Here is a 12,494-nt window from a genome sequence, read left to right as displayed (position 1 = left end):
CGGCATTTCTAGTGCTTGCCAAAGGTTCTGAGCCATGGGGTTGTACCACTTCCCAGGGGAAAACAACAAGAGGAAACTGAGATTTAATACTTAATAAATATTTCCCACAGTGTATGTCCCATTGCCCAGGATGCTTCAGTTCAGTCCTTTTAAATGCTGCATTAAGATCTCTTTATTAAATGAGATGTTTGGAAAGTTCACAGAAACTCAGCCTACTGACAATGAAGATGATGTTAAAAATCTGAACCATAAACACAGATCTCATTAATTCTGAGCCTGCATTATTGCCAGCAACTTATCCATTTGGCAGTGTTTTAAAACATGAACAGCAATCCCTGTACAAAAATGTTAAATTGTGACTCATAACACTAAACCTAAAAGGTTTGCTGTAGTATATGTTTAGCTGCGCAAAACAATTATATGCATTTGCATAGTCTACAGAGCTAGCTATCCAATAGAGTTTATAAAAATGGAAATTTTCAATTTCTCTTGTACTTTCATAAGTACAAGAGGGGAAAATTCCAATCAGTAGATTTCAACTAGGGCTGCCAAGTGATTAAAAAAATCAATTGCGATTAATTGTGTGATTAAAAAAATTAATCACGATTAATAGCACAGTTAAACAAAAATAGGACACCATTTATTTAAATATTTTTGGATGTTTTCTACATTTTCAAATATATTTATTTCAATTACAACACAGAATACAAAGTGTACAGTGCTCACTTTCTAATTTTTTTTATTACAAATATTTGCACTGTAAAAAGACAAAATAAATAGTATTTTTCAACTCACCTAATAAATGTACTGTAGTGCAATCTCTTTATAATGAAAGTTGTACTTACAAATTATGTGTGGAGCATGCTTTCAGAAGTCTTAAAAGAGCAACACTCCGATGCAGAAACTACAGAACCCAAACCACGAAAAAAGAAAATCAGCCGTCTGCTGGAGGCATCTGACTCAGATGATGAAAATGAACATGCATCGATCCGAACTGCTTTGGATTGTTATCAAGCAGAACCCGTCATCAGCATGGATGCATGTCCTCTGGAATGGTGGTTGAAGCATAAAGGCACCTATGAATCTTTAGCGCATCTGGCACTAAATATCTTGTGACGCCGGCCTCAACAGTGCCATTAGAACGCCTGTTTTCACTTTCTGGTGACATTGTAAATAAGAAGAGGGCAGCATTATCTCCTGTAAATGTAACAATCTTGTTTGTCTTAGCGATTGGCTGAACAAAAAGTAGGACTGAGTGGACTTGTAGGCTCTGAAGTTTTATATTGTTTTGTTTTTGAATGCAGTTATGTAATGTGGCAGAGCTCCAACCTTCTCCCTGTGGGTCCCATGCTTCCAGGCAGTTTATGCTAGCCTCAGGGGCTCACTGAAACCCTCCACGTAGCCCTTCTCTCTCTAGGGCCAGGGTTACAATCTACTGAGCCCTTTTGATCATAAGCCAGCAAGGAGGTTGGTGACAGAACTCCCACAGTCTCTGTTGTCCCTATGGGCTTATTCCAGAACAGTTTAGCCTCCCGTCCTGACAGGGGCCTGTATTCCCTTCCCAGGAGGTGTTTCTATAGTGGCGAGTTGGGGGGAACCCAGGCCCGCTCTTTACTCCAGGTTCCGGCCCAGGGACCCGAATGGCAGTAGCTGTTGGCAACCGAACTTTCACTGCCAGAGTTGCTACAGTTCCCTGGGCCACTTCCTCACAGCTCTCCTGCTTCTCTCCTCTTCACCCTTACCTTAGGGCTCCCTTTCCAGTGGCTTGAGGGTATCTCTTCATTACACAGCCCTTCAGCCACACTTCCTCTCCTCTGGTTCCCCGGCTCTCTTCGGCCTGACCGGAGTGAGCCCTTTTATAGAATCAGAGGGGCCTTAATTAGAGTCAGGTGTTCACATTAGCTTAACGGCCTCACCTGACTCTTTGCAGGTTAACTGGAGTCAGGTGTTCTCATTAGCCTAACGGCTTCAACTGATTCTTTGCATGCTAATTGGAGTCATGTGTCCACCCTAGCCTGGAGCAGCCCCTGCTCTGGTCAGTCAGGGAACAAAAAACTGCTTATCCAGTGGCCTTCTACTGCCTTCTACTACTCTGCTGTATCCAACTGGCCTGGGTCTATCACAGTAACAAAAAAAAATCTATATTTGTCCTCTGGAATGGTGGCTGAAGCATGAAGGGGCATGCGAATGTCTAGCATATCTGGCACATAAATACCTTGCAACACTGGCTACAAAAATGCCATGCGAATGCCTGTTCTCACTTTCAGGTGATGTAAATAACAAGGAGGCAGCAGTACTTCCCGTCAATGTAAACAAACTTGTTTGTCTTAGCAACTGGCAGAATAAGAAGTAGGACTGAGTGGACTTGTAGGCTCTAAAGTTTTACACTGTTTTGTTTTTGAGTGCAGTTATGGGGGGGAGGGATAGCTCAGTGGTTTGAGCATTGGCCTGCTAAACCCAGGGTTGTTAGCTCAAAAAAATCTGCATTTGTAAGTTACACTTTCACGATAAAGAGATTGCACTTCAGTACTTGTCTGAGGTGAATTGAAAAATACTATTTCTTTTATCATTTTTGTAGTGCATTTATTTGTAATAAAAAATAATAATATAAAATGAGCACTGTGCACGTTGTGTTCTGTATTGTAATTGAAATCAATATTGAAAATGTAGAAAAACATACAAAAATATTTAATAAATTTCAATTGGTATTCTATTGTTATAAGTGAGATTAATTCTTTTAAAAAAACAAGGAGTCCTTGTGGCACTTTAGAGACTAACAAATGTATCTGGGCATAAGCTTTTGTGGGCTAAAACTCACTTCATCAGATGCATGGAGTGGAACATACAGTAGCGAGGTATAAATACACAGCATATGAAAAGATAGGAGTTGCCTTACCAAGTGGCGGGTCAGTGCTAACGAGCCAATTTGATTTAAATTGGAAGCAGGCAATTCTTAACAGTTGACAAGAAGGAGTGGAAATCACTTTTGTAGTGTTAATGAGGCCAATGTAAATGACATGGCCCATTTCAAACAGTTGACAAGAAGGTGTGAGTATTTAGCAAGGTGAAATTAGTTTTTGTAAAAACAATGAGGAGTACTTGTGGCACCTTAGAGACTAACAAATTGATTTAGTTTCTGTAGTGACCATCCACTCCCAGTCTCTATTCAGGCCTAATTTGATGGTGTCCAGTTTGCAAATTAATTCCAGTTCTGCAGTTTCTCATTGGAGTCTGTTTTTGAAGTTTTTTTTGTTGAAGAACTGCCACTTTTAAATCTGTTATTGAGTGACCAGGTTTTTCTTCTACTGGTGTTCTCCTACTGGTTTTTGAATGTTATAATTCCTGATGTCAGATTTGTGTCCATTTATTCTTTTGCGTAGAGACTGTCTGGTTTGGCCAACGTACATGGCAGAGAGGCATTTCTAGCACATGATGGCATATATCACATTGGTAGATGTGCAGGTGAACGAGCCCCTGATGGTGTGGCTGATGTGGTTAGGTACTATGACGGTGACCCTTGAATAGATATGTGGACACAGTTGGCACCAGGGTTTGTTGCAGGGTTTGGATCCTGGGTTAGTGTTTTTGTTGCGTGGTGTGCAGTTGCTGGTGAGTATTTGTTTCAGATTGGGGGGCTGTCTGTAAGTGAGGACTGGCCTGTCTTCCAAGGTTTGTGAAAGTGAGGGATCATCCTTCAGGATAGGTTATAGATCCTTGATGATGCGCAGGAGAGGTTTTAGTTGGGGGCTGTAGGTGACAGCTAGTGGTGTTCTGTTACTTTCTTTGTTGGGCCTGTCTTGTAGCAGATGACTTCTGGGTACCCTTATGGCTCTGTCAATTTATTTCTTCGCTTCACCAGGTGGGTATTGTAGTTTTAAGAATGGTTGATAGAGATCCTGTAGGTGTTTCTCTCTGTCTGAGGGATTGGAGCAAATGCGGTTGTATCGTAGAGCTTGGCTGTAGACAATGGATCGTGAGATGTGGTCTGGATGAAAGCTGGAGGCATGTAGGTAAGTACAGCGGCCAGTAGATTTCCGCTTTAGGGTGATGTTTATGTGACCATCGTTTATTAGCACTGTAACGTCTAGGAAGTGGATCTCTTGTGTGGACTTGTCCAGGCTGAGATTGATGATGGGGTGGAAATTGTTGAAATCTTGGTGGAATTCCTCATGGGCCTCCTTCCCAGGGGTCCAGATGATGAAGACGTCAACAATGTAGCACAAGTAGAGGAGGGGCATTAGGGGAGGAGAGCTGAGGAAGCATTGTCCTACCTCAGCCATAAAAATGCTGGCATACTGTGGGGCCATGCGGGTACCCATAGCAGTCCCGCTGACTTGAAGGTATAAATTGTCCCCAAATCTGAAATAGTTGTGGGTGAGGACAAAGTCACAAAGTTCAGCTGTCAGGTTTGCCGTGACATTATTGGGGATACTGTTCCTGATGGCTTGTAGTCCATCTTTGTGTGGAATGTTGGTGTAGAGAGCGTCTACATCCATAGTGGCTAGGATGGTGTTTTCTGGAAGATCATCAAAGGATTGTAGTTTCCTCAGGAAGCCAGTGGTGTCTCAAAGATAGCTGGGAGTGCTGGTAGCACTGAGGAGGGAGTCTACATAGCCACAATCCTGCTGTCAGGGTGCCAATGCCTGAGATGATGGGGCATCCAGGATTCCCAGGTTTATGGATCTTGGGAAGCAGATAGAATAGCCCCTACCGGGGGCATTCCTGTCCTTCTTCAGGGAGTTTCTTGAGCAGATGGTGTTGTTTCTTTTGGTAATCCTCAGTGGGATCAGAGGGTAATGGACTGTAGAATGTGGTGTCAGAGAGTTGTCTAGCAGCCTCTCGTTCATGTTCCGATCTGTTCATGACGACAACAGCACCTCCTTTATCAGCCTTTTTGCTTATGATGTCAGAGTTGTTTCTGAGGCTGTGGATGGTATGTTCTGCATGGCTAAGGTTATGGGGCAAGTGATGCTGCTTCTCCACAATTTCAGCCCGTGCATGTCGGCGGAAGCAGTCTATATAGAAGTCCAGTCGGTTGTTTCGACCTTCAGGAGGAATCCACTCAGAATCCTTCTTTTGGTTGTGTTGGTAGGGAGGTTTCTGTGGGTTAGTGTGCTGTTCAGTGGTGTGTTGGAAATATTCCTTGAATCAGAGACATCAAGAGTAGGATTCTAGGTCACCGCACAACTGTATCATGTTCGTGGGGGTGGTGGGGCAGAAGGAGAGGCCCCGAGATAGGATAGACTCTTCTGCCAGGCTAAGAGTATAGCTGGATAGATTAACAATATTGTTGGGTGAGTTAAGGGAACCACTGTTGTGGCCCCTTGTGGCATGGAGGAGTTTAGATAGTTTAGTGTCCTTTTTCCTCTGTAGAGAATCAAAATGTGTGTTGTAAATGGCTTGTCTAGTTTTTGTAAAGTCCAGCCATGAGGAAGTTTGCATGGAAGGTTGTTTTTTATGAGTCTCCAGCTTTGAGAGCTCAATGTGTGCATCTTATTTGAACATAAGTGTACCTTGTGAACTACCTCCCATCCCATTCATGATCCCATAACATCCCTGTGGAAACTACACACATATTAAAAGTAAACCATTTAATGTGTTTTAACTTATTGAAATTTAACAGCTGGAAATTCTTATTGAAGATGGAAACTTTTTTTTAGAAATCTTGTTCTTAAAATTATATAAGATTTGCTATTTACTAAACCTCAATATTTGTAGTATTCAAAGTATTTCCTACTGCATGTAAAAATGTCACTAAAAAAAACATTCAGGATGCAAAATCAAACACTCAGTTAGGAAATGCCTGAATTAAGGTTGCCCATGCAGCTATAATTTGGACCCCTCATGCTGTGACGTTCCCCTCTGGTGTTGTCTGGACTGGTGATCTGCTAGGCCTCTCCAATCCTTGACTCTGGGAGCCAGCCTTACCCTGCTCTGCTGTGAGAACCCCCATTCCTGGGCTGTTCATGCACAGCCTCTGGCATGTAAGATGCTCCCAGCTACTTGCAAGCAAATGACACTAACCAATATCTCCAGTCCCATACACAACCCTAGGAACCTCCGTCTTGCAGCGTCCACTGGACGCTGCAAGCTTATATAAGTTCATCAATTTAACAAAGAAATTGATATGTGCCAGGCTTGTTATCCCAAGGGGAGCCTCTGACACACTTCAAACCAAACGTACTGCTTTAGATAGAATAAACAGATTTATTAGCTATAAAGATAGATTTTAATTGATTATAAGTCAAAGCATAACAAGTCAGGTTTGGTCAAATTAAATAAAAGCAAAACGCACTCTAAGCTGATCTTAACACTTTCAATGTCCTTACAAACTTAGATGCTTCTCACCACAGGCTGGCTGGTTACTTTTCAGTCAGGCTCTCTCCTTTGATCAGCGTTTCAGCCACTTGATGGTGGTGGTGTCAGTAGATGTAGGTGGAAGAGAGAGAGCATGGCAAAATGTCTCTCCCTTTTATTATGTCCTTTCTTTCCTCCTGGCTTTGCCCTTCCTCCCCTTCAGAGTCAGGTGAGCATTACCTCATCGCAGTCCCAAACTGCCCAAAGGAAGGAGGTGACTCCCTTGAGGGTCTAACAGATTCTTTTGTTGCTGCCGAAGCCAGTGTCCATTGTTCCTGTGAGGCTGAGCTGGGTTTGTCCCATCCATGCCCTGACAAAGTGTGAACTGCCTCTCTGTTCTTGGAGAATTTTTGCACAGGCTTGCTTTACGCCATGAGGATACATTTTCAGTCTCATAACTATATACATGAAATTATAACCTATAACCTTACTGTAACAAGAAAAGGAGTACTTGTGGCACCTTAGAGACTAACACATTTATTTGAGCATAAGCTTTCGTGAGCTACAGCTCACTTCATTGGATGCAGTTACTATAACATCACTATAACAACCATGCTCAGTGCATTATGAGCCTTCCAAAGACACCCAACATGGCAAACTTTACACTGGATACCACATATTTTATAAAGATGAATGTGGGGGTGTAGGGTGTTCCCCTGAGATACATGCATCCTCAATGCCATCTCACTGTTTTCAACCCTCTGCCTCATTCTCTGTCCAACTTGTGCACTGAATGAGTCAGAGTATTGCAGCACAAAAAACAGTAAATGATCATATAATTAGGCTGTATCATAATGCATATGCATAAGGGGATGAATTAGCTTTTACAGGCTACATTAATTCTTTTAACTTTTGAGTACTTGGCTTTGCAAACATAGTTTTAAAATGTAATTTCCTAGGTATTTTGTTAAAACAAGGAAACTGAAAAACACAGAATTTCTATCAAATGGAAACATCATGACCTTCATGGATCATCAGCAGGATTTGAACCTCCTAAGCTCCAGAGCACAGCACAAACCTCTACTGCTTGAACTAAAGGAGTAACTAGTTACAGTAGCAGGCTGCTATTCTCTGCATGGACAAGCCACTAGGAAGAGAGAATTCAGTGACTTGCACAATTATTTGCTAAACAACAGAAGACTGTTCGGATTCAGTCAGAATTCCTAGCTTCTATTTCAGACTGGAAATAAGGCTTTAGCCCTGAAGGTAATTAATCACTGGAACAATTTACCAAGGATTTACCATCACTGGCAATTTTTAAATTAAGATTGGATATTTTTCTAAGAGATCTGCTCTAGTTCCAACACAAATTATTTCAGGGAAGTTCTGTGGCCTGTGTTATGCAAGAGATCAGACTAGATAATCATTGTGGTCTCTTCTGGCCTGGGAATCCACGAATCTATGAAACTTCTGGCTCTGAAGAGGAGTGTGGTCTAGGGTTATAAATAGCACAGCCAAGCATATAGGTTTGGCACAGTGAGCCTTTGGATGAGACTTGGATCTGTGATATTACAGACAGGAGTCCATTCCCAGCTCTCCCAGAAGTGACTCTGCACTATTTAAAAAGGGAAGAAGGAGGATCCTGGGAACTACAGGCCAGTCAGCCTCACCTCAGTCCCGAGAAAAATCATGGAGCAGGTCCTCAAGGAATCAATTCTGAAGCACTTAGAGGAGAGGAAAGTGATCAGGAACAGTCAGCATGCATTCACCAAGGGCAAGTCATGCCTGACTAATCTAATTGCCTTCTATGATGAGATAACTGGTTCTGTGGATGAAGGGAAAGCAGTGGATGTGTTGTTCCTTGACTTTAGCAAAGCTTTTGACACGGTCTCCCACAGTATTCTTGCCAGCAAGTTAAAGAAGTATGGGCTGGATGAATGGACTATAAGGTGGATAAAAAGCTGGCTAGATTGTCGAGCTCAACGGGTAGTGATCAATGGCTCCATGTCTAGATGGCAGCCGGTACCAAGTGGAGTGCCCCAAGGGTCGGTCCTGGGGCCGGTTTTGTTCAATATCTTCATTAATGATCTGGAGAACGGTGTGGATTGCACCCTCAGCAAGTTTGCAGATGACACTAAACTGGGAGGAGAGGTAAATACGCTGGAGGGTAGGGATAGGATACAGAGGGCCCTAGACAAATTGGAGCATTGGGCCAAAAGAAATCTGATGAGGTTCAACAAGGACAAGTGCAGAGTCCTGCACTTAGGATGGAAGAATCCAATGCACCACTACAGACTAGGGACCGAATGGTTAGGCAGCAGTTCTGCAGAAAAGGACCTAGGGGTTACAGTGGACGAGAAGCTGGATCTGAGTCAACAGTGTGCCCTTGTTGCCAAGGCCAATGGCATTTTGGGACGTATAAGTAGGGGCATTGCCAGCAGATCGAGGGACATGATCATTCCCCTCTGTTCGACATTGGTGAGGCCTCATCTGGAGTACTGTGTCCAATTTTGGGCCCCACACTACAAAAAGTACGTGGAAAAATTGGAAAACGTCCAGCGGCAGGCAACAAAAATGATTAGGGGACTGGAACACATGACTTATGAGGAGAGGCTGAGGGAACTGGGATTGTTTAGTCTGCAGAAGAGAAGAATGAGGGGGGATTTGATAGCTGCTTTCAACTACCTGAAAGAGGGTTCCAAAGAGGATGGCTCTAGACTGTTCTCAGTGGTAGCAGATGACAGAACAAGGAGTAGTGGTCTCAAGTTGCAGTGGGGGAGATTTAGGTTGGATATTAGGAAAAACTTTTTCACTAGGAGGGTTGTGAAACACTGGAATGCGTTACTTAGAGAGGTGGTGGAATCTCCTTCCTTAGAAGTTTTTAAGGTCAGGCTTGACAAAGCCCTGGCTGGGATGATTTAATTGGGGATCGGTCCTGCTTTGAGCAGGGGGTTGGAGTAGATGACCTTCTGAGGTCCCTTCCAACCCAGATATTCTATGATTCTATGATTCTATTTCTGTGCAAAATCTGTAAACTGGTGAGAATGATGTTCACCCTGCCTCCTACGGTAAAGTAGATTGATAATAAGGACTGTTCAGTGCACAGAATTCACACTACCCATTAGTGGAAGGTTTCCCCCTGGCTCCTACACCAAGCGTGAACTAGGGGCACATTGCTGCTGCTGCACATTCATCCTCTCTGGAGCTCTAGCTCTGGGCCTGGCCTACCATGTAGGAAGCTGAGTGGGCCCTGGCAGCACCCTTGGTGCAGATCAAGGTCAGCAGAGCTGGAATTATGTTTAGAGCAGATGGACTCTTGAGAGATTTTTGCAGCAGGCCTCTAAAAAGCTTTATTGGGCTTGTGCATATGACAATTTTCAGAATGCTGCCAATGCTGGATGGATTTTCATGAAATCAGCCAAAAGCACCTCCCTGGCCCTTGGACCATTCTCCTCACCAAATTTCAAATTCCTGCTCCAAAGTATACAGATGCTAAAACTTTTCAGTTAAATGGCAGGAAATATTTTCTTAAAACAGGGGAAAAGGTTGTTTTGCATAATCTTGTTCTTTCAAATGGCTGAACCAATTTTGATTTTTTTTTTTAAATTCAGCCTGAAGCAGAGTTCAAGCATGGAAAAATTCAGCTTGAATACTTAAAATCTGGCAAAGTAAAAATCATCTGAAAACAGTGACTTATGCTGGAAAGAGTCAGGCAATCTTAACTATAGACATTGCTGCCATCTCAGCCTATAACACCAAGCATAGAGAAATAAAAGGAATCATTGCAGATACAGAGATAACCACATGTATTAAGTTAAGTAAAAAAAGATTTACAGTCTCAACACTCTCTTTTGGGTCTCTTTCTTGAAACTTTATTTATATTGATTTTACTATTCACAAAAGACAAGACTCAAGCAAGGCATAGAGTAGAGGAGGTATCTACAGCTTTCCTTCACAGCTCTTGTAACACCACTCAATCCTTATCTGCCAAATCCACTGCTATGCCAGTCTTAGCATTCCTTGAACAGAGGCTTACAACCATGCCAAACTCTGTGGCAGTTCTGTGATGTGGACGAATATCTGCCAAGAACTTAAGGTGAGACCATTTTTTGAGACGATCAAGCGGAATGCCCCAGGGGTCGGTCCTGGGGCCGGTTTTGTTCAACATCTTCATTAATGATCTGGAGGATGGGATGGACTGCACCCTCAGCAAGTTCGCAGATGACAATAAGATGGGGGGAGAGGTAGATATGCTGGAGGATAGGGATAGGGTCCAGAGTGACCTAGACAAATTGTAGGATTGGGCCAAAAGAAATCTGATGAGGTTCAACAAGGACAAGTGCAGAGTCCTCCACTTAGGAAGAAAGAATCCCATGCACCGCTACAGGCTGGGGACTGACTGGCTAAGCAGCAGTTCTGCAGAAAAGGACCTGGGGATTACAGTGGACGAGAAGCTGGATATGAATCAACAGCGTGCCCTTGTTGCCAAGAAGACTAACGGCATATTGGGCTGCATCAGTAAGAACATTGTCAGCAGATCGAGGAAAGTGATTATTCCCCTCTATTCGGCACTCATGAGCACACATCTGGAGTATTGCGTCCAGTTTTGGGCCCTCTACTACAGAAAGGATGTGGACAAATTGGAGAGAATCCAGCGGAGGGCAACGAAAATTATTAGGGGGTGGGGCACATGATTTATGAGGAGAGGCCAAGGGACCTGGGCTTATTTAGTCTGCAGAAGAGAGAAGTGAAGGGGGATTTGATAGCAGCCTTCAACTACCTCAGGGGGGGGTTCCAAAGAAGATGGAGCTAGGCTGTTTTCAGTGGTGACAGATGACAGGACAAGAAGCAATGGTCTCAAGTAGTAGTGGGGGAGGTCTAGGTTGGATATTAGGAAAAACTATTTCACTAGGAGGGTGGTGAAGCACTGGGTTACTAAAGGAGATGGTGGAATCTCCATCCTTAACGGTTTTTAAGGCCCAGTCTGACAAAGCCCTGGCTGGGATGATTTAGTTGGGGTTGGTCCCACTTTGAGCAGGGGGTTGGACTAGATGACCTCCTGAGGTCTCTTTCAACCTTAATCTTCTATGATTCTATGAACCAGGGACTCCAGAAATAACTAATGCGTTAACCCTTTGCTCTACCAATCTGCAGCTTTCTTTCATGTTTAATCTTCTATCAGTTTCACTACACACAAAAGCCTTGTGGAATGAGCCGTATCTCAGGAAAGCTGGTCATGTTGCCAGCAATTAATTTGTGTTGCTGATGATTCAACAGTACAAACCTACCTGGACAACTCTTGTTTTCTGCTGTTGGTTATCTGACATCCTTCTAGATTTTGTCCTTTCCACTTCATGCCTATGAACCCACCCTCGAAGTTCATGATTTAATCTGTAAAATGCAACATTAAATTAGGCATGTCTTTAAAAAAGGAGTCAAAAAGTCTTGGGTTTTGAGCAGCATTTTAACAATCCACTTGAAAATTATTGTGATTTAACATTAGGGTTTTTTTCATCTTAACATTTTATATTGTGTTCCTTTTAACACTGGGGCATGAATGTTAGTCACAAGTTCAAAGAGAATTCATAGCTAAATATCTGCCATGTGTTAATATTGGACTGGATTTTTCCACCTACAGTGGTTCCTATATATAATTAAACAACACAAATCCTGAAAGCAATGGGGGAATATTAAGAATTTAAATCATAAGGCTACCAACTCAAGAATAAAATTCGGTGAATTCCTCAAAAATTAAATTTAACAGAGTAAAGGGAAAAAAAAGAAGAAAAGAAAAAATATGCAGTGATGAACTCATGTCTTTAGAAACCACAGAATTCCAGTTCTTCCATCAAGGCAAAGAAAGTATTCACTACTTCAAATATATCTTTGTTTACTTTATGATGCTGAAGGGAAAAAGTCATGACCTGTGTATCTCTGTCTTTAACTGGCTTCTAAATCCATTTTATAATCATTTTTCCAACTACATAATTTGATTAATGAAAAAGCTTTGGACACTTGCACACAGGCAGATTTGTGATGGACTGGATGGCTCAGAGAATTGTTACGATATTTTATGATTGTTACTAGTCTCTAGCAGTGAGCGGGCTAGGCTGCTGGTTCCAAGTGAGCGAAGGCTGACAGTGAGTGAAAGTCATTACCCCACCCGACAGCATCAGAATGGAGGGTCCAGTACCTCC

At 42.7% G+C, this 12,494-nt stretch overlaps 1 protein-coding gene across 6 annotated transcripts in view; it reads right to left on the bottom strand.

Moving 5' to 3' along the window:
- The window catches only part of ATF6 (activating transcription factor 6), a 408,864-nt gene that overhangs the window by 265,382 nt on the left and 130,988 nt on the right, over positions 1–12,494 (bottom strand). For all 6 annotated transcript variants that reach the window (XM_073356217.2, XM_073356211.2, XM_073356213.2 and 3 more), the window contains one exon: positions 11,586–11,688. In XM_073356217.2, coding sequence (XP_073212318.1) covers positions 11,586–11,688 — 103 coding nt within the window. The remainder of the gene's footprint in view (positions 1–11,585; positions 11,689–12,494) is intronic.

Source organism: Lepidochelys kempii, chromosome 8 (assembly GCF_965140285.1).
Source record: "Lepidochelys kempii isolate rLepKem1 chromosome 8, rLepKem1.hap1, whole genome shotgun sequence".
Taxonomy (NCBI): domain Eukaryota; kingdom Metazoa; phylum Chordata; order Testudines; family Cheloniidae; genus Lepidochelys; species Lepidochelys kempii.
Note: the sequence above shows the minus strand (reverse complement) of the source record. Positions and strands in the feature narration are given on the sequence as shown.